The following is a 23789-nucleotide window of genomic DNA, read 5'->3' as shown; positions in this document are numbered from 1 at the left end:
CCCTATTATTCAAATTTACGCACCAACCCCTAAAGTCAGTGATGATAAAATTGAAGAGTTCCACCAATTTCTTCAGTCAGAAATTAATACAAATGCAACAAAAAAATGTACTGATAATTACTGGTGACTGGAATGCAAAAGTTGGAAACAAAGAGGAAGGATTCATAGTGTACAAATATGGCCTTCATGACAGAAATGATGCTAGATAGCTCATGATGGAATTTTCTAAGACCAATGACTTATTCACTGCAAATACCTTTTCTGACAACAAAAACAGCTACTATATAACATGGGTCTCACCAGATGGAATACACAGGCTTAAAATTGACTACATCTGTGGGAAGAGATGATGAAGCAGCTCAATATCACCATCCAAAACAAGGTCAGTTTTAAACAGACCATCAATCAACTCATATGCAAGTTTAGGCTGAAGCTGAAGAAAATTAAAACAAGAGCCAAACATGACCTTGAATACATCCCATCTGGACATAGAGACCATCTCAAGAACAGAATTGATACATTAGACACTAATAACATAAGACCAGAGGAATTGTGGGATGACATCAAGAACACCATACATGAAGAAGGTAAAAGGACATTAAAAAGACAAGAAAGAAGGAAAAGATCAAAACGGGTATCAGAAGAAACTCTGAAACTTGCTCTTGGACATGTTGTTTTTGTTAAGTGCCAAGTTGGTTCTGACCCATAGGCATAGAGAAAAGAACTGGAAGAAATGAGGAAGTAAAAAAGTTGTGCTGAAAATTTCAAAAGCCAGCTAAAGAAGACAGTCAAATATTATAATGAAATTTGCAAAGACCTGGAGCTAGAAAACCAAAATGGAAGAAGGCACTCTGCATATCTCAATCTGAAAGAATTGAAGAAAAAATGCAAGCCTTAACTTAAAATACTAATGGATTCTGTGGGCCAAATATTGTATGGCACAGGAAGCATCAAAAGAAGATACTAGACCAAAAATAGTTAGTTGATGTTTAACCATTTAAGGGATAGTATAGGATCAAGAACTGATGATACTGAAAGAAGTACAAGCTGTACTGAAAGCATTGGTGGAAAACAAGGCTCCAGGTACTGATTGAATAACAATTCAAATGTTTCAACCAACTAGTGTAAGACTATAGGCACTTACCCGTTTTGCCAAGAAACTTGGTAGATAGCTACAGGGCCAAATGACTGGAAGAGATCAATATTTGTACCTATTTCAAAGAAAGGTAACCCAATGGAATTCAGAAATTATGGAACACTATCACATGCAAATATACTTTTGAAGGTAACTCAAAACCACTTGTCGTACTACATTGACAGGGAGCTGCCAGAGAGTCAAGGTGAATTCAGAAGAGAACATGGAACTAGGGATAGCACTGCAGTCAAAATGATCTTGGTTGAAAGCAGAGAATACCAAAGAAATGTTATTGTGGTTAAGTGCCATCAAGTTGGTTCCAACTCATAGCAACTGTGTTTTGGACTTCTGAGGATCAGCTGGTGGGTTTGAATCGCCAACCTTGTGGTTAGCAGTACAGTGCTTCTCCTACAATACCACACACAGAAAGATGCTTACTTGTGCTTTATTTACTATGCAAATGTTAATCATAACAAACTATGGATAACACTGCAAAAAAATGGGTGTTTCAGAACACTTGATTGTGCTCAAGAGAAACATATATATCAATCAAGAGGCAGTCGTTTGAACACAACAAGGGGATACTAAATGGTTTGAAATCAGAAAAGCTATGTGCCAGAGTCAAATCCTTTCACAGGACTTACTCAATTTGTAGGTGAGCAATTAATCACAGAAACTGGATTATATGAAGAAGAACATGACATCAAGATTGGAGGAAGACTCATTAACAACCTGATAAGCAGATGATGCAATATTGCTTGAAGGAAGTAAAGAGGGCTTAAAATATTTACTGATAGAGATCAAAGACAGTATGGATCACAACTCAATGTAAAGAAAATAAAAATCCTCACCACTGGACCAATAAATAACATCATGGTCAACAGAGAAAAGATCAAGGTTGTTAAACTTGTGACACCGAAGGAGTAGCAGAGGAGCAGGTACAGAACCAAGAACTAAAACAAGAGACAGAACAGTGGACTTCCCACCCTGCAGAACAAGTAAAGCTGAGTGACTTCAGGTAAGAAGCTTGCCTGTTGTGTGGGGTGCCTTCATGCACTTAAGGGGGGAGTTAGTTTAGCTAATCCACTATGCTAGCTAGATCTGAGTGCCTTCAGGCTGAGGCTTATGGTGAAATGGAGTGTTCTGTGGGTATTTATCAGCAGCTGACTACAACAACTGGGCCCTAAGCATTTTCTGATCCTGTATTGTAATGTGTTAACTTCTCTAATAAACCCTGTAACTATTAAAAAAAAAAAAGAAGTCAAAACTTCATTTTTCTTGGATCCTCAATCAACACTCATGGTAGCAGCAGTCAAGAAATCAAACAATGTTTGATTAGGCAAATCTGCTGCACAAGTGTTAAAGAACAAAAATGTCAGTTTGAGGACTAATGTGTGCCTGATGTAAGTCATGATATTTTCAATCATCACATATGAATGTGAAAGTTGGGCTAAGAATAAGTAAGGCCTTAGAAGAATCAATACATCTGAATTATGTTGTTAGCCAAGGATAATGAAAGTCCCATGGACTACCAGAAGAACAAACAAATCTGTGTTAGAAGTTCAGCCAGAGGGCTCCTTAGAAGCGAGGACGGTGAGATTTCATCTCTTGTTCTTTGGACGTATCAGGAGGGATCAGTCATGACAAGGGCATTATGCTTGGTAAAGTGAAGGGTCAATGAAAATGAGGGAAGACCACTAACTAACAAGACAGGTTGACACTATGGCAGCAATACAACAGTTATGAGGGTGGCTCAGGACCCGTCAGAGTTTCATTCTGTTGTCTAAGTTGTTGTTAAGAGCCGCTGAGTCAGTTTCAACCTATAGTGACCCTGTATAGGGTTTCTGAGGATTGGCTGGTGAGCTTGAACCACTGACCTTTTGGTTCAAACCAACCTTGCAGTCCAACGCATTAACCCATAGACACCAGAACTGTTGTCTATAGGGTGAATATAAGTCGAAACCAACGTGAAGGCATCTAAAAACATAAACAACATAGGAATAATTAGGAATTCTTGGATGACACAAACAGCTAAGCATTTATCTACTAACTGAAAAGTTGGTGATCTAAGACCAGAAGATTACAGCCATTGATAAATATCAAAGTGCGGTTTTGCTCTGAAACAAGGGTCACCGAGGGTCATGATGAACTCAACAGAAAATGACTCTAGTTTATAGAAAAAAATTGTAATTTAAAGCAAAATAAATACTTAAGAAGGTACACTACGTTATGGGAATTAATAAGGAGGAGGTGGTGCTGGTGTGCCTTGGAGTCGATTCCAGCTCATAGTGACCTTGTATAGAATTCCCAAGCATGGCTGGTGAGTTTGAATGGCTGACTTTGAAGTGCAGTGTTTATCCTACAGCGCCACACCAGGACTCCACATAAGCCAGGTAGAACCTAGTAAAGAGAGGACATTCCAAACAGAAGGGACACAATAAGCAAACAGGCAACACTGTCAAGTCCAAAGTAAAACTGGAGATCAACGATGTATGTAAAACCCTGTGCTGTTAAGGGAAAAAAGTCCTGGGTTAAACTATTAAGGGTCACTCAAACTAATTGCACTTCAGAACTGTCAATATGGCTGTGGTTTTTTAGAGGTAGATTTCCAAGTCTTTCTTCCAAGGTACCGTTGGGAAGGTTTTGGTGTGTAGCAAGCACTTAACCATTTTTCTGCACCACCCAGGAACTCAACAAATAAGTATTCAATAAATGCTACTTACTGCTAAAAATACTTTCCTTATTTTTATTTTGACTAAAATATAATGAAAACAATGCTAAGTATCTACATGTGACAGCAAATTGAGAAGTACTCAGTAACAGTTGGAATGAACCTGAAAATCAATAAACAACCAACCATAATGACAGACTCCTGCTGTAGCATTGTTGGTTAATGTGCTGGACTACAAAGTCCACTTGGACCAGGAGTCTTGCGGTTCAAGTTCACCAGCAGCTCCTTGGAAACCCTATACAGGGTCGCTAAGGGTCAGAACCCAACTTGATGGTGCTTAACAACAATATAATGATGAAAAGCGAAGGAGAAAGACCAGACAGGTGGCTGCAGTTTAGGAATATAACAAAGAAAGAAAGATGCCTAATTACATGTACATCAGAAAATAATGATCTAAATAGTGCTGGCAACAAATCAATACTTGAAATGAGCATATTCGCTTCTCTGAATCTGTGTGTCCAACCAGGCCTTTCCAATAATGTCCCATTGCAATAGTCAATGATAATCAAGCCTATGAAGGTTGAGAGATGTTCAAGTTACCCACTTTAATTATCCAAATAGAACGGATCCCTAAGAACACGCCGAGTCCAGGTGTGGCACTATGGATTATTGCACTAGACTGCAAAGTCAGTTTGTACCACAAAGTTGGAGGTTCAAGCTCATCAGTCACTCCTCGGAAATCCTATACAGGAGTTTTATGGGTCGGGACCGACTTGTCAGCACTTAACAACAACAACACACACTAATGAACTGTCTTCTTTACAGGTATCATTACTCAATGCCTTAGCAACTTCTGAGGATATAGAAACATTTCTATCATTTTATCATTGAATCACAGGCACATTTTCCCCCCACAAATAACATCCTATAAGAGAAACATCCTAATACATTTGCTACTTGAATGAGAGTCATTATCAACCAGGTTTGTGACTTTTCAGAGACTCTAACACATCTCTAACACCTAAACTTTAAATTCCTTAGTTATTTGGTGAAAGTCAATGAAATGAAGCATAGAATTTAAACTGTATAAAATGGTATGTTTTGGCTCGAGAGTATTGTCACCATGGAAGGAAAACAAAAGACTTCATTCTCAGAATTAATACTCTCTTCTAGCAAAAGAAAAGCTCTCTACTTTTGCTGCATTAATGAGCCAACCTCTGATTTGTTAATATTTTGTTCCAAACAGAAGTTGTCCTCTAAATAATGAAAAGAACACATTTTATGAAGCTGAATAGCTTTCTTCTAACCAGGAGTCTGGGCATGGTGGTGTAGGATAAGCACTGGACGGCTAACCAAAAGGTTGGTGGTTCAAAACCATCAGCCGCTCCTCAGAAACCATATACAAGGTCTTTATGAGTCAGAATGGATTCAATGGTACTTAACAACAACTCGTATCCTAATACTTTTACTTTGTATGCACATATACAAAGGGCAAAAAAACACAAACAAACCAGAAAACATCAGCTACAATAGATCAGGAGTCCTGGTGTGGCACTGTACGATAAGTACTAGACTGCTAACCAAAAGACTGGTAGTACAAGCCCACCAGCTGCTCCTTGGAATCCCCATTCAGACTTGCTATGAGTCAGAATATCCTAGATGGCACTTAACAACAACTTAACAGCAACAGTGGATCAGGCATCTCCTAAGTGGGAACACATACCCAAAGGGGATTGAAAAAGGAAAAATGCCTGTTTATATTTCTTTTTACTCTTCTTAAACTTTGTTGTGTATTTATAAAATATTAACACTCTAATGGAGTCCTGGAGTCCTGGTGTGGCACTGTGGGCTAATGCGTCAGACTGCAAAGTCATTTGAACTGCAAGGTCGGCGGTTCAAGCTCACCAGTGGCTCCTTGGAAACCCTATACAGGGTCACTATGGGTTGGAATCATCTCAATGGTACTTAACAACAACAACAACAGAGCCCTGGTGTGGAGCTGTTGGATAAGCACTGGATGGCTAATCATAAGGTCAGTAATTCAAACCCACCAGTTGTTCCTCAAAAATCCTATACAGGGTTGTTGTGAGTTACTGATTTGACCGCATATAACAACAGCAGCACACTAATACATATATACAATTATAAATAGGTATCTGTTTGGCTGTTGTTGTTATATGCCATCCAGTCAGTTACTGCTCGTAAAGATCCTAGAGGACAGAACTGCTCCATAGGGTTTCTGGAAGCAGACTGCCGCCTCTTCCTTCTGAGAGCATGCTGATGGGTTCAAACCACCAACCTTTTGATTAGCAGCCAAGTGATTAAACACTACACCACTAGGGGTCTTACATTTTGCTTGTTGTTGTTAAGTGCCGTCGAGTCGGTTCCGACCCATAGCGACCCTGTACAGGGTTTCCGAGGGTGTAAATCCTTACGGGAGTAGAAAGCCTCATCTTTCTCCCGCGGAGCGGCTGGTAGTTTCGAACCGCTGACCTTAAGGTTTGCAGCCCGATTCGTAACCACTACGCTACCAGAGCTCCTAGTGGTATAATATCAATAAAGTTTGAAAGACACTGAAACAGAAAAGAAAATCACTCTACCAATGAAAGTAATTCTTTCAAATAGGTAAAGTTTTGCAAATTTGTTTCCATCCAAAGGTAAATCTCATTTTAAGAAATCATTAGAGAGAGTGAAACAGTATTGCCATAAACTTCTAGAAACAATACCTCGAAGGAATGCACTGTTTCTTTCTTATAACAAAAACATAACCACCACAATAACTAAGCCCACAAAAAGTAAATGTCTAGAAAAGATGCATAATTATAGCAACCAATTAACTTCTTCCTTAAAACTTACATGCTGTTATTGTTGTTGTTGTTCTTAAGTACCGTCAAGTTGATTCTGACCCATAGTGACCCTGTATAGAGTTTCCAAGGAGCTGCTGGTGAGCTTGAACCACCGACCTTGCAGTTCAAACGACTTTGCAGTCTGACACATTAGCCCACAGCATCACAATTGCCATCAAGTTGTTTCTGACTCATCGCGATCACATGTACAACAGCACAAAACACAATCTGGTCCTGCAGCATCCTCACAAGCATTGCTATGCTGCAGTCCACTGTGGCACCAAGTGTCAGTCTACTTCATAGAGTGGTCTTTTTCATTTTTACAGACCCTCTATTTTACCAAGTACAATGTAATGTCCTTTTCCAGTGACTGGCCCCTCCTGATTTTTTGTTAGATGCCATCAAGTGTTGGTTTTCACCAACACCTTCAGTGTAGCTTGGAGTTCTTCCTTCCGTATACTGACATGGTTTTTAACCTGAAGTGGGTAAAGAGCAACTACTTCTTTTTGGTACAGTGATTGTGTATTTCTTCCAGTTTCTTTTGATGCTTCCTAAGTCATTCAATTTCTTGTTTATAGCATCCTTCTATATTGTAACTCACGGCTTGTTTTTATTTTTCAGATTTTTCAGTTTGAGAAATGCCAGGTGTATTCTTTCCTTTTGGTTTCTTAACTCCAGTTCTTTGCACATTTCATCAGTTTGTCTTCTCAAGCCACCCTTTAAAATCTTTTGTCCAGATTTTTTATGCCAACATGTTTTCCATTTGATTTAGCTACTCTTATATGTTCAAGAGTAAGTCTCAGAGTCTCTTCTGTCTTCCATTTTAGTCTTTTCTTTCCTGCCTTTTAAATGACCTTTTGGTTTCTTCATGTGTGCTGCCCTTGATGTCATCCCACAACTTGCCTGGTATTCAGTCACCCGTGTTCAATGCCTCAATCTATTCTTGAGATTGTCTCTAAATTCGGGTGGGATATATTCAAGGTCATACTTTGGGTCTCGTGGACTTGTTTTAATTTTCTTCAGCTTCAACTTGAACTGACATATGTGTAATTGATGGTCTATTCCAATCAACCCCTGGCACTATTCTGACTGATGGTATTGACCTTTTCTCCATAGCCTCTTTCCACAGATGTAGTGTATTTTTTTTTAAACTTTTTATTGTGAATTGAGTCAAAGTTTAAAGAGCAAGTCATCAGTTTTACCTTCAACAAATCATACACATCATCTCATCTCAATGACTGCAGTCCCCTCCATGTAACCTCACCTATGACACTTCCTCCCTGTGTTTCCCATTCCCATTCCTCCTTTCCCAAGCCTCTGAATTTTGTCCTTAAGTAATTGCTGCCCTTTTGATTTCAAATGGCTGACCATTTGATGGTGTACATACCTAACGAATGTTGTTGGTCCTGCTATGTACCTAGCAATTGCTTGACTGAAAGTTGAGCCACAGGCTGAGTTCAGTCCAGAGCTAAGGGGTGACTAACGGCCATACTCTCAGGGTTCCACCAGTCTCTGTGTGACCAGTAAAACAAGTCTTTTGTATTTTAAATTTTCATCACTCTTATTTCCTACAGACAGGGAGAGATCAATAGTTGTACCTTGTTGTTGTTGTTGTTGTTGTTGTTAGGTGCCATTGAGTCGGTGCCAACTCATAGTGACCCTATGTACAACAGAATGAAACACTGCCTAGTTCTGGGCTGACCTCACAATTGTTGCCACACTTGAGACCATTGATGCTGCCACCTTGCCAATCCATTTCACTGGGGGTCTTCTTCTTTTTCTCTGAACCTCCACCTTACCAAATGTGATATCCTTCTCCAGCAACTGGTCCCTTCTGACAATATGTCCGAAGTATGAAAGACGAAGTTTGGCCATCCTGGCCTCCAAGGAGCACTCTGACTGCACTTCTTCCAACACAGATCTGTTGGTTCTTTTGGCAGCCCATGGTACTTTCAATATTCTTCTCCAACACCATAACTCAGATGCACCAGTTGTACCTTAGATAGCCACTAATCAGCTTTTAAGATTCTAGTTGCTCAATGTAGTCAGTTTGATTTCTGTGTATTTCATACAGCAAGGTCCACGTGTATAGTCACAATTGTTGAGAAAAAGGTATTGGCAACAATGTCATTGGTCTTGCAAATTTCTACCATACAATCTCTGGCACTGTTTCTATCACCAAGACCATTATTTTCCAACTGCTGATCCCTCTTCTGTTTGCAGTTTACACTGCAGTCATCAGTAACTGGAGTCCTGGTGTGGCACTGTAGGTTAATGAGCCAGACTGCAAAGTTCTTTGAACTGCAAGGTTGGTGGTTCAAGCTCACTAGCTGCTCTTGGAAATGCTATACAGGGTTACTATGGGTTGGAACCAACTCAATGGCACTTAATAACACCAGTAATTATTAATGTATCTTGATGGCATGTTTGATCAATTTCAGACTGCAGGAATTTATGTAATTTTCCATTTCTTCATCTTTGGCATTAGTGGTTGGTGCATAAATTTGAATAACAGTCATATTAACTTGTATTCCTCATTGTTGTTAAGTGCCATCGAGTCAGTTCCAACTCATACCAAAACCTGTATAGGGTTTCCGAGGAACGACTACTGAGTTAGAACCACCGACCTTCTGGTTCAAACAGACCTCATGGTTCCACGCTTTATCCTACAGTGCCACACCAGGACTCCATATGGATATTATTTTATCATTGACAGTATTGTACTTCCTGACAGACATGAAATGCTCTCTTCCACAGTGAATGCAAAACTGTTTCTCTTCAACTGGTCCCATTCAAAATAGCTAGTATCAGTCCATTTTCACTTCCAAATGTCTGGGATTCATGTGTTCCATGTCATTGCAAACAACTTCTAATTTCTTTGATTCATACATCACACATTCTACGTTCCTATTATTAATAGATAATATGTAGCTACTTCTCATTTTCAGTTGTGCCATATAAGTAAATGAAGGTCCTGAAAGTTGTACTCCAACCAAATCATTAAGGGTGACTCTAATTTGAGACGATCGTTCTTCTCTAGTTATATTTCGTGAGCTTTCCAACCTCCTCAGGCTCAACTTCTAACACTGTATCAGACAATTTCCATTACTAACAACCATAAGGTTTTCACTGGCTCACTTTTTCCAGAGGTAGATCAATAGGTCCTTCCTAGTTTGTCTTATGGAAACCCTCCTGAAATCTCTCCACCATGGGATACCCTGCTGGGATTTGAAACACCCACAGCATAGCTTCTAGCATCACAGCAACATACAAGCTACCATAGTATGGCACACTGACAGAGAAGTGGTCTGGTCATAACATTTACATATAAAGCTAAGTAAATATATACCTTATAAATCATCATTTCAACTCATAGGCAGATACCAAACTTCTATATTTACAGAGATAAATACATATATACACACACAAAGGGGCTTCAAAAAGTTCATGGAAAAATTTCATTCTTTTAATTCCATTTTCCACAAACTTTTTGAAGCCTCCACATACACCAAAAAACATACTTAAAAATGCTCATTTTACTACTCATACTAGCCCAAAACTTAAAATGACTCAAACATCCATCAATAGAATGATAAATTGTTAACTATTCATACAGTGTAATACAATATAACAATGGGAATGAACAAATATAACTATTATGCAATAACACAAATGAATGCCTATAATTTAAACATAAAGTTGAACAAGGGAAAAAAAACATATATCCAAAATGCAATGCATAATTCCATTCATATAAAATTCACAACAGGCAAAACTAATTTACAGAATCAAAAGTCAGAAGAGTGGTTACCTGGGAAGGGTGACAGTGGCAAGAAAGAGGCAGAAGAAGGGTGTCTGGAATCTGTAACATTGTATTTCTCCACTCTTGTGGAGTGGAGAAATTTGTATACTTTTCTATCTGTGCATTTTACTTCAGTAAACAGAAAAAAATGAAATATATATTAGGAATGAATTATGTAAAAATCAATTCTTATTTCAAGTAAAGCAATATCTCTTGGTATATTACAAAATAATCCCTAACTTACATACTTTGTAAGGCATAATTTTCAATAAATTTAAATGCACTAAAATCATACAGAATAAGTTCTCTAACCACAAGGAAATTAAATTAGGAATCAATAGCAATAAGTACAAAAATCTTAACATTTGGACGATAAACAAGCCACAAATCAATGAACAAAATATTTTAAAATGAAAAACAACATAATCTGTTGGATGCAGCTAAAGCAGTACTAAGAAATGTTTACCTTAAAATACTTATGTCAGAAAAAAAGGAACAGTCCAAAACCAATGGTCTGAGCTTCTACCTTAAGAAGCTAATAATAATTAAACTCAAAGATACAGAGGACAGAAATGGTTGTCACAGGTTAAGTAACAAATCACAAAGAAAATAGAAAGTATCTTAAACTGTTTGATAATGAAAATACAACGTATGAAACGTGACTGACTTCATTTAAAGCAGTGCTTACAGAAAAACGTTTAGATTTTAAATCCCTAATGTTAGTGGGGAAAGATTCAATCAATGATAAGAGACTGCACCTTAAAGAGCAAACTTACACAATTCAAGTAGAAGCAATGGTTCTCAACCACGGGCAGTTTGTTTTGTCCTCCAGGACACAGTGGACACTGTCTAGGAACGTTTTGGTTATCACAAGTAGGCATCTTGTGAGGAGAGGCCAGGGGTACTGCTAAACGTCCCATGATACGCAAAAGAATCATCTAGCCCAAAGTGTCAATAGTATGCAGGTTGAAAAACTCTGAAGTAGAAGTGAATAACAAAGCCAAAAATAAGAAATAGAAATGGAAAACAAGAGACAATTTGATCATTTTGAAATGTGAAAACTGAACGCTGACTGCAGTGTGAGGAACTGTCTGATATTGCCCTTATGGCCAAACTCTCTTAGTGCACAAGTTGCGGGTTGTGGTGATTATGGTTGTTAAGTGCCACTGAATCGCTTCCAACTCATAGCAATCCTGTATAGGATTTCTGAGGGGGGTTGGTGGGCTTGAACAGCTAACCCTGCATCACAATGCTTCCTACAGCACCATACCAGGACTCCCTGTAGGACTGGATTGTTGTTGTTGTTGTTAAGTGCCATGGAGTTGATTCCAACTCATAGTGAACCTGTATAAGATATCCAAGGAGTGGCTGATGGATTTGAACCACCAGGCCTCTGGTTACTAGCCTAGTGCTTATCCACATGAGGATTCCCAAGACTAGGTTGTTAAGTGCCACTGAGTCGGTTCTGACTCAACTATACAGGGTTTCCAGGGAACAGCTTGTGGATTTAAACTGCTGACCTTGTGATTAGCAGTCCAGTGTTTATCCTATAGCATCACACCAGAACTCCTATTTTTGTTGTTAGGTGCTGTCACGTTCGCTCCGACTCACAGTGACCCTCTGCACAAAAGAACAAAACACTGCCCAGTCCTGCACTATCCTCACAGTTGCTATTAAGCATGAGCCCACTGCTGCTGCCACTGTGCCCATCCATTTCATTGGGGGTCTTTCTCTTTTTCACTGACCTACAACTTTACCAAGATTAATGTCCTTCTCCAGTGACTGGTCCCTCCTGATATTACGTCCAAACTGTGAGAGACACAAAATCTCATCATCCTGACTTCTAAGGAACATTCTGGTTGTATTTCTTCCAACACAGGCATATTTGTTCTTCGGGCAGTCCATGGGATTTCAATATTCTTCTCCAGCACCATAGCACTCATGGAAACAGCAGTCAAGAAATCAAACGATGTATGGCAATAGGCAAATCTGCTGCACAAGACCTCTTTAAAAGTGTTCAAGGGCAAAGATACCAGTTTGACGATTAAGGTGTGCCTGATCCAGGTCATGGTATTTTCAACTGTCTCATATGAATGTTAAAGTTAGACAATGAATAAGGAAAACCATAATAGAGCTGATGCATTTAAATTATGGTGTTGGAGAAGAATATTAAAAGGCCCATGGATGCCAGAAAAAACACAAATCTGTGTTGGAAGAAGTACAGCCAGAGTGCTCCTTAGAAGCCAGGATGATGAGACTTTCGGACATATTATCAAGAAGGGACCAGTCTCTAGAAAAGGCAAAATCAAAGAAAAGACGAAGACCCCTAACAAAATGGATTGCCATAGTGGCAGCAGTAATGGGCAAGCATCCCAACTGTGAAAATGGCACAGGACTGGGCAGTGTTTCATTCTGTTGTGCTAAGCACTGCTATAAGCTGGAACTAACAGAACAACACTGAGCTGGAATCGACTGGTATTCATTCTGTATGAACAGGAGTGTGCCAGTGGCAGCACCAGAACACTGAATATGGAAACAAGATGAATAACACTAGGGTACCGTCAAATAGAGTGCTAGAAGATGAACCCCTCAAATTGAAAGGCACTCAAAACACCACTGGGGAAGAGATGCCTCCTTATAGTAGGGTTGGCATTATGACCATGATGACACAAGTGGAATAAAGCTTTCAGGACCTTCATTTACATATGGGACACAATTTTAAATGAGGAGAAACAGCTGTAAACACCCACTGTTGTTGTTAAGTGCCGTCGAGTCAGTTAGACCCATAGCAACCCTGTATAGGGTTTCCAAGAAGCAGCTGGTGAACTTGAACCACCAACCTTGTAGTTCAAATGGCTTTGCAGTCTGGCGCATTAACCATAGCACCACACCAGGACTCCATTAATAATCAAAATATAAATGTACTAAGTATGAATATAGGAAAATTGTTGTTTTTGTTAAGTGCCTTCAAGTCAGTTCCGATTCATAGCAACCCTTTATAGGGTTTCCAAGAAGCAGCTGGTGAGCTTGAACCACTGACCCTGCAGTTCAAATTGACCTTGCAGTCCAGCGAATTAACCCACAGCACCACACTAGGACTCCACAGAAAAACTGGAAGTTGTCAAAAATGGAACGGAACATGTAAACATTGATACCCTAGGCATCAGTGAACTGAAATGGATAGTACTGGCCATTTTGAATCTGACAATCACATAGCTTGGCGGCGACTGGAACCATAGCAATGTAATGATATATAATGGAATGAATATGGAACTGAGGTTCTCTCATGTAAACTATCATATAATTCACAATAAAACATTAAAATAAATAAATAAATCAAATCAAATCAGGAAAGGTATGTACTATGGTTGTACCCTTTCACCATAAAAAAAAAAAAAAATACAAAGTTAATTATTATAATGCAATGCGCTAAGACCAATAGGGAAGAACATGCTCGGCATTTCTCAAGCTGAAAGAAGTGAAGAAAAAATTCAATCCTTGACTTGAAATATTGAATGATGCCGAAAGCATCAAAAGAAGATGGAGTATCTATGTATCGAATATTTTGCTTTGCTCATCTGTGAAATATTAAGATGCAAATGCAGAAGCACAGTGAGGAAGAAAAATAATTGTTGCATGGAGGGATTATAATCATTGAGATGAAACAAAGTATATGATTTGTTGAATGTAAAGGTAATGACCTTGTCTATAAACCTTCACTCAATTCACAATAAAAAAGCTTTAGAAAAAGAAAATGGAGGGAAAACACAGAGTCACTGTACCAGAAAGAAATGGTCGATGTTCAACCATTTCAAGAGGTAGTATATAATCAAGAGTCAATGGTATGAGAAAACCCTAGGACCATCAAGAGAGGAACGCACAAGTAGAATGCGGAACCTTATCCAGAGAAGCAGCGGGACCAGAGATGGAGGCAGAGATGGGAGCATGGAGAGGGGGAAGTGGCTGAGGACTCTAGATTCATAGACTAAGAAGAGAGGGACTAAGAGCTGGTGGCCAGGAGCAGACTTGCAGAATATGCCCTTTGGAGATGTAAATTATCATATATGCCTGAGTGGGGTTTTTGTTTGTTTGTTTGTTTTTTAAAAAGCTAAAGTAGACAGAGAGAAATACTGTTAACTGATGGTACATGGAGGGGATTATAATCATTGTAATGAAACAAGGTATATGATTTGTTGAATGTAAAACTGATGATATGCCCTGTAAACTTTTACTCAATCCACAACAAAAACCCTAAAAAATAAAAGAGTCAGCGGTATGGGAGGAAGAAATCCAAGGTATACTGAAGGCATTGGAAAAGAACAAGCTCCAGGAATTAATGGGATACAAATAGAAAGCTTTGAAATAATTTATCCAGTTATTTGACTCACTCATCTATGGCAAGAAAATCCTGGTCAACTGATTAAAAGATCCATATTTGTGCCAATTCCAAAGAGAGATGACCCAACAGAATATGGAAATCACTGGACAATATCATAAATATCACACACAAGTAAAATTTTGCTAAAGATAATTCAAAAGCAGCTGTAACAATACATTAACAGGGAACTTCCAAAGGTTCAAGCTGGACTCAGTAGAGGATGTGGAACAAGGGATACCACTGCTGATGTCCGATGGATCTTGGCTGGAAGCAGAGAATACCAGAAAGCTGTTTACCTGTGCTTTAGTGGCTATGCAAAGGCTTTCAACTGTGGGGTCATGACAAGCTATGGATAACATTGCGAAGAATGAGTATGCCAGAACAGTTGATTGTGCTCATGAGGAACCTGTACATAGACCAAGAGGCAATTATTCAAACATAACAAGGGGATACTGAATGGTTTAAAATCAAGAAACGTGTGCACAAGGGTTGTATCTGTTCACCATACTTATTCAGTCTGTATGCTGAACAATAATCCCAGAAACTAGATTATATGAAGAGTTATAAGAATTAAAAGCACCAGGATTAGAGAAAGACTTACTAACAAGCTACTTTGTTTGCTTGAAGCAAAGAAGCCTTTGAATACTTACTGATGGAGATCAAAGACTACACAGCCTTCAGTATGGATTGTTGTTGTTAAGTGCCTTTGAGTCTGTTCCGACTCATAGTGACTCTGTATAGGATTTCCAAGGAGTAGCTGGTAAGCTTGAACCGCTGACCTTGTGATTCAAACAGACCTTGCAGTCCAGTACATTAACCCACAGCACTACACCAGGACTCCTCAGTATGAATAACACCTCAATAAAAAAATCCTCACAAGTGGACCAGTACATAACATCATAATATACAGATAAAAGATTGAAGACATCCAAGACTTCATTTTGCTTGAATACATAATCAATGCGCATGGAAGTAGCAGTCAAGAAATCAAATGAGGATGTACTGCTTCATAAAACCTCTTTAAAGTGTTAAAGAGCAAAAAAGCCTCTGAGGACAAAGGTGGACCTCACCCACACCATGGTATTTCCAATCGCTTCACAAGCATTTGAAAGTTGGACAATGAATAAGGATGACCTTAGAAGAATTGATGTAATTGAAATTATGGTGCTGGTGAAGAATATTGAACGTATTATTGATTGCCAGAAGAACAAACTAATCTGTCTTGGAAGTACAGTCAGAATGCTCCTTTGAAGTTAGGATGGCAAGATTTCTTCTCACGTATACAGTTTGGATGTGTCACAGGGAACCAGTCCCTGGAAAAGGACATCATGCTTGGTAAAGTAGAGGGTCAGAAAAAAAGAAGAAGATCCCAAACAAGATGGACTGACACAGTGGCAGTGACAATGGGCTCAAACATAACAACAATTGTAGGATAGTACAGGACTGAGTAGCTTTTCATTATGTTGCATAGAGTAGCTATGAGTCAGGACCAACTGAATGGCACCTAACAATAAGGAATATACAGATTTCTAGAACAAATAAGTAAGTTAAGCAAAGTGAACATACCAAATTCAATTGCCATTTCCTATAGCATCAAAAAATATGAAATATTTGAGAATAAACTTAAAAATCTATGTAAACCAAAAAACTATAAAATAATACTGAAAAAGCTGTTAAGATTTAACTATATTATGCTTGCGGGTCAGAGAATTCAATATTGTTAGGTGTGTCAATTCTCCCCAAAATGATCTACAGATTCATCACAGTCCTCATCAAAATCTCAGTAGGCTCTGTGATAGAAATTGACAAGCTATTGTAAAATGAATGTGAAATGCAAAAGATAAAATGCTAAGATAGCCAAAGGAGCTTCTGGGAAAATAGAACCAAAATGGAAGATCTGCATTACCTGATTTCAAGACTTTTTAGATAGCTACTGTAATTAAGTGTGGCGCTATGGGTTAATGCAGTTCAAATGCAAAGCCATTTGAACTGCAAGGTCAGTGGTTCAAGCTCACCAGCTGCTCCTCGGATATCCTATACAGGGTTGCTACGCATTGGAATCGACTCAACAGCACTTAACAACAACTGTAATTAAGACCATATGATATTGAAATATGGACAGATAGCCAGATCAATGGAACAGAATAGAGCAGCCATGTCAGTTGATTTCTGCAAAGGTGACAAAGTGATTCAGTGGATATCCATTTGCCAGGGAGATGGCTCCAAACTATAAGCACTGGATTGTGAACCAAAATGTCTGCATCTTGTGCCCAAAGGAGAAAGATGAGGCTTTCTGCTCCTGAGAAGATTCAAAGCCTCAGAAATCCTATATAGGGTCACTATGAGTGAGAATATAATCAAGGACACTTAACAATAACAATCCATATGCCAGCAATGAACTTCAACCCTTATCTCAAATCTTCTACAAAATAATACTTCTAAACGGATTTTAGGTCTAAATGTAAAACCTAATACTAAAAAATACTAGAAGTAAGTGTAAGAGAAAATCTTTGTGATAAAAGTGTTTATATAATATAAGGCATAAGCATGAACTATGAAAGACAAATAGGATAAAGTGGACTTCATCTAAAATTTAAACTTTTGTTCTTCAAAAGACACTGCAAAGAAAATGGCAAAGACAAATCAGTGAACGGGAGAAAATATTTGCAAACATATCTAATAAAGAACTCATATCCAGAATTTACAAAGAACTCTTAAAACTCAGTAAGAAATAACCCAATTAAAAACAGACAAAAGATTTGAACAGATATGTAATCAAAAGATATATGAACAGGCGTATTAAAAGATGTTCATGATCAGTCCTGGTGTGGCGTTGTAGGATAAGCACTACACTACAAGGTTGGTTTGAGCCACAAGATCTGTGGTTTGAACTCAACATCTGCTACTTGGAAACCCTATATAGAATCACTATGAGTCAGAACTGACTCACCTGCACTTAACAAGAGGCTACTATTTCCAATCATTTAGTAGTTCCTTGTGTTGATTGCCTTCATATTTCTAAATAGCAAGCTTATCTTGCATATTGTCTACTATCTCCAGAAAATGAGAATTTAGTTCGTATATGCTTCACCAACAGCACCTGGATTTAATTTTAGCCATACTAGTGGATGTGTTATGGTATCTCACTGTGTTTTCATTGACATTTTCCTTATGATTAATGACTTGCTGTTGTTGTAAAGTGCCATCAAGTCAGTTCTGACTCATAGTGACTCTGTATAGGGTTTCCAAGCAGTGGCTGGTGGGTTTGAGCCACCAACCTTGTAGTTAGTAGTTATTCTACTACTACATCCCAGTGCTTAGCCTACAGAAAAACAACAGGACTCTAGAACTCTAGGAAGCAGAAATTGGATGGGGAGATATGGAAAGAGGAATATTTTATAAGCCATTGAGTATTAATTGACTCTTTAAACTATATACAAATATTGCCTTTTACATACATGTTGTTGTTGTTGTTAAGTGCCATCGAGTCGGTTCTGACGCATAGTGACCCTGTCTAGGCTTTCTGAGGAGCAGCTGGTGAGTTTGAACTGCCGAACTAGTGGTTCACAGTCCAGTGCTGATCCTACAGTGCCACACCAGGAGTCTCTCTATACGTAGATTCATTTTCCATTCAACAATTTATAAATATTTTGTTCTGTGACATTGGTTGCAATTCCCTCAATATAAAAGTACTCTTTCAATTGCTCTCTGGGTTTCTCATTTTCATTTGTCCTTTTCTGCCCTGTTCTGCCTTCTGAGCTTTGTTTTTGAGCAACTGCTGTCATTTTGTTTTTTTTATGGTTGATTGTTGTTGGTGTTGTTAAGTGTCAATGAGTTGGTTCTGACTCATAACGACCTTATCTAGAGTTTCCATGGAGCAGCTGGTGGGTTTGAACCGCCGACTTTGTGATCTGAAGCCCAGTGTTGATCCTACAGCACCATACCAAGAGTCCCTTAGGATTGACAGTACTTAAATTCCTTTCGGGCATTATTCACTCTCCAGGTCTGTCTATTGTTTAACTGAAAGTTGGTAACTGGAGGTGTGGATTCAGTTCTAGGCTTTAAGGGTATCTTAGGGCAACAGTCTTGGGAGTTCCACCAGTTTCTACAACAACAGTAAGTCTGATCTGTTTTATGATTTTGAATTTTGCTCTATATTTTTTTCTCTCTCTTTCTGTCCATGACCTTTTATTGTGATACTGATCAGTTATTTATAGTGATAGCTGGGCACCATCTTGCTTTTCTAGTCTCAGGGTCTGGGAGGCTGTGGTTCTCATGGTCCATTAATCATTTTGGACAAAGCGTTCCCTTGAGTTTTATTTTTGTCACTCTTCTTTGCTCCAGACAAAGAGAGACCAACAGGTGCATCTTAGATGGCCACTCACAAACTTTAAGACCACAGTTGCTACCCATCAAACTAGGATGTAGAACATCATCCTTCTGGAGTTATTTTATATCAACTGACCATGATACCCTGATACTGTGGTCCTAAGTTCCAAACTAAGTAAGTCATTTCCTCAAAGTATTTGCTATGGCCAAGAAGTTTTCAGAACTTTGCCCCCTGTATGCTCTACAATATCTTTGGATGTATTTACAGCACATACAAATAGATACATAGAAATATTCTTTGCCAAGTCTATATATGGAGTCCTGGTGTAGAGCTGTATAAAAAGCACTAGATTGCTAACTGTACAGTCAGGAGTTCAAAACTACCAGGTGCCCCTTGGAAATTCTATGAAGGATCACTATGAGTTGGAAACAACTCAAGGACACTTAACAACAACAAAGACTGTATGTATACTATAAGGTAAACTACCAATCGCCTTCCCATGTCTGTTCAGCTTGTCTATGTACCCATGTTATCTAGTTATAGATGTTGTGTGCTACTATTATTGCAGGAGAGTGTATGTAATAGCAACCTGTGTTGTCTTTTACCCTGTGTATCTCCCAGTGATTTCCTTTGCCAGTGGGCATGTTGTGTTACCCTCCTCCTTACTGCATACTGCCTTGCCTTTCACTCTCATTGATACGTCTACTCTTGGTGCAGCGCTGTAGGAAAAACACTGGACTGCTGACCTAAAGGTCAGTGGTTCTAACCCACCAGCTGCTCCTTGAAAACCCTTTACAGGGTTGCTACGAGTCAGAACTAACTCAACAGTACTTAGGAACAGCAATTCTCTAATTAGTTAGTGATTTACCCTCCTTTCTCTTCCTATGCCTGGTAACCATCAAAGAACATTTCTTTGTGTGTAAACCTTTTCTTGGCTTTTTATAACAGTGGTCTCATACAATATTTGTCTTTTTGTGATTGACTTCATTTCACTATGCATAATATCCTCTAGGTTCATCCATGTTATGAAGTGTTTCATGGATTCTTCATTATTCTTTAATGTTGGATAGTATTCCATTGTATGTACGTACCACAGTTTATTTATCCATTCATCCGATGATGGGTACTAGCTTGTTTCCATCTTTCTGCTATTGTGAATAGAACATGGGTGTGCTGTATTATCCTTTAAAAAAATATTCTTTGCAGTGTCAAAAATTAAGAAACACATTATGCAAGTTATACATTATTTGTGAAATAACCACTTCTTAGGTAAGAGAGCAATATTGGGAACTACAGAGAACTTTGAAGATTAAAATTAGTAAGTATTTTTTCAAAAGTTAAAGCAGTACATTTAAGATAAACCACTAAAAACCTACACTGCTTCTATAATTTACAACACTTTCTATTACAGAACAACATTTTTAAAAATGTTAAAAGTATCGGTGATTTCCTACATTACCTGATTTCTAAATTGTAGCTGAATATTTTAGAAAAGAGTCAGGCATGAAATAGATTTCGTGGATATTGGTTGTGGGTAAAATGGTACTGTAATTAACAATATGAGTTAGAATAAACATGTTGTTAAAATAGAGTCCTGGTACTGCACTACAGGTTAAGCACTGGACCACAAGGTTGGTTTGAACTGCAAATTGTCAGTTCAAACTTACCACCTGCTCCTTGTAAACCCTATACAGGGTCACTATGAGTCGGAACCAACTAGAAGGCACTTAACAACAACAAGCCATCAAGTTGATTGCTGATTCACAGCAACTTATTATAACAGAATGAAATATTGTTCAGTCCTGTATCATCCTCACAAGTGCCACATGTTTGAATCTAGCATTACAGTTATTGTACCAACCCATCTTTCGAGGATGGTCCTCCACTTTACCAGTCATGATGGCCTTCTCCAGCTTTTGGTACCTCCTAATGATGTATCCAAAGGAGCTCTGGTAGCGTAGTGGTTACGAATCGGGCTGTGAACCTCAAGGTTAGCAGTTCGAAACTACCAGCTGTTCTGCAGGAGAAAGATGAGGCTTTCTGCTCCCGTAAAGATTTACAGCCTTGGAAACCCTGTACAGGGTCACTATGAGTCAGAACCAACTCCAAGACACATAACAACAACAATGATGTATCCAAAGTAAGCAAATCCAAGTCTCATCAGACAGTATTCTGAGATCCATAGGGTTTTCATTGGCTAATTGCAGAAGTAGATCACCAAGCCTTTCTTCCTATTCTCAGTCCCGAAGCTCCACTTAACCCTATACTACGTGACTGACCCTGCTGGTATTTGAAATACTGACGGCCTAACCTCTAGCATCGTAGCAACATGCAAGTCATCACAGTCTAACAAAAACGACAGGCTGGTGGTAAATAATAAATAAAAAGCCACTTTTTTTTTCAAGTTAATATTAAATTTTTTATTTAATGCTCTCAGTTCCTCCTTATAGTAATAGAAATGTAGAGATTACATATGTATGTTAAAGAACATTATTGTTCTAAGGAAAGATAACACAGAAAAATGATTCTCAAAGGTACTAGGGAGAGGAGGTTGGCAGGATAGCTGATCACCCTTGTTTTGGGAGTTGGGCGGGAGTGGAAGGTGCCTTCTTCCAACTGGTTCACACGCCCACTCCTCTAACCCTTATCGGTTTATTTCCAATTTTAAAGGTACCACTGCTTAACTTTCATTCATTCCTTCCACAGTTAGTTATTTTTTAACATTTGTAATATGTTTCAAAACAGACCAGGTGGCAGAGTGCCTAAAGCACTCAGCTACTAACTGAAAAGTCAGCAGTTCAAGCTGCTCAGTAGGAGAAAGATGTGGCCTTCTGTTTCCATAAAGATGTACAGCCTTGGAAACCCTATAGGGCAGTTATACAAAGTCTAAAATTCTTTTTAGACTATTCTAAACTTGTACAGAACAACGAAAACTGGCTGAAGACTACTTTTAACATATGATTGTATACATGGGCACATGTTGCCAAGTCTCTTAACTTACTGTCCCTTCAGTCACAGAGCTCCTCATCTTAATGCTTAACACAAGAACGTCTCTGATTATCTTCCTAGATTCTATTCCTTGCATTCCATACAGTTAGGTTATGATTCCCAGGACCAAATCCCCAGATTTGGTGGTAAAAGAACCCATGTGGGGCCTTTACTGTTGCTCCAGACTTGGTGTTAAAGCAGACCTTCATTCAGTAGGCCTGGCATTTCTGCCTGAGTTTGTGCTCCTTCCTCCAGCTCCCGCTTCCAAACCTCCCCTGCTTGCTACCTGTTGGCAGTGCTGGTGTTGCTGCTCCCACTGCTGTGTTTCTGGGCCCGGCTCAACCTTCGTGGGGGCTTTGAATGCTGCAGCCGGGGGCTTGGCATGGAGGGGAACGTTGAGGCATAGCCATGTTCACATTCTAAAGAAACAGCATGAAAAAATAAAAGATTTAGTAAGAGGTATATACTCAAATTCATGGACCCACAGACCCAAGTCCTTACAGTAACAGGAAAAAGAAAAGAGCTGAAGTTCTCCCACTCTTTATAGTTGCAAGATAAAAATGTCAGTCCTTGACTGGACGTCAATCCTGCGACACTGCACAGACCTAATCCATCCACTGGAAGGCGTACTGTTATCCCCTGAAACCAAACAATTTCTCCCTCTTCTTAAAAATCTTTTCTCAAACATCCGTATTTCTGAGACCAGTTAACCATTCACCTCAATGATTTCACTAAGTCTCACCTTTGTATTGTTTAAATAATTCAATTACTTAGTCCTTATTGTTGGTAAGTGCCATCGAGTCAGTTTCGACCCACAGCGATCCCGTATAGGGTTTCCAAGGAGCAGCGGGTGAGCTTGAACCGCCAACGTTGTGGTTCAAACCGACTTTGCTGTCCAGCGCATAAACCCACAGCGCCACACCAGGCACTCCTAGAGGAACATTTACACTCCAGTCCAGACACCCCAATTCTCAGACTTCCTGCTCTTCACACCCCAATCTCTTTACATCTCCAAAGGGATCCCAACTCATTACACCTGATACTCAGCTATCCCTGGCCCATAATTCTACATCCTCCTCCCTCCTGTTCAGCGAGGCATTTCCTCCCTTCACTCTCATCTTTTGGTTCATAACTGAGCACTTAACCGCGGTGCCACCAGGCCTCCTTCTCTGTCCTAGCGTCCCAAATCGCCCCTGCCCCCCTCACCCACCCTTCCCACACCTCACAACCACACAGAAACACACACGAACCCGGTACACTTCACCTCATAAGCACCGCCCCTCACACGCATGTCCCACATACACATTCATGTGTGACTCCCTCACACGACATTCCCCAGACACGTCTCCCCTCTAACTTCCTTGCACCCCTGCAACACACGTCCCTCCACCTCGCACACGCGCTGCACCGCACTCCTCGCGCGGAGCAGACGCCCGCGGCCACAGACAGCGGAGATGGCAGCACCTAGCCGTTACCTCGCTCCCGGCGCTCCAAAAACTCAGCCGCCTCCAGCAGGCGCTGCACGTTGATCATCCGCACCCGCTCCATGGGCACCGCGAGTGGCGACCGGGGCCTCTCCGCGCCCCCTCCCCTCGAGACAAGAGGCGCCGCAGGCGACTACAGTTCGGTGCCGCCCCGG

At 39.5% G+C, this 23789-nt stretch overlaps 1 protein-coding gene across 3 annotated transcripts in view; it reads right to left on the bottom strand.

Moving 5' to 3' along the window:
• Positions 1 to 23789, bottom strand: part of MXI1 (MAX interactor 1, dimerization protein) — a 125213-nt gene that overhangs the window by 79611 nt on the left and 21813 nt on the right. The window contains exons 1-2 of one of the 3 annotated variants that reach the window (XM_006831332.1): positions 23626 to 23760; positions 22437 to 22569 (exon numbers count right to left, since the gene is read on the bottom strand). In XM_006831332.1, the coding sequence (XP_006831395.1) occupies positions 22437 to 22569; positions 23626 to 23698 (206 nt within the window). In that variant the 5' untranslated portion in view covers positions 23699 to 23760. Of the gene's footprint in view, positions 1 to 22436; positions 22570 to 23625; positions 23761 to 23789 lie in introns of those variants that run through there. The other 2 variants (XM_006831331.1, XM_006831330.1) reach the window with 2 other exon arrangements.

Source organism: Chrysochloris asiatica, unplaced genomic scaffold (assembly GCF_000296735.1).
Source record: "Chrysochloris asiatica unplaced genomic scaffold, ChrAsi1.0 scaffold00003, whole genome shotgun sequence".
Lineage (NCBI taxonomy): Eukaryota > Metazoa > Chordata > Mammalia > Afrosoricida > Chrysochloridae > Chrysochloris > Chrysochloris asiatica.
The sequence above is the reverse complement of the archived record's forward strand: the minus strand, read 5'-3'. Positions and strand labels throughout refer to the sequence as shown.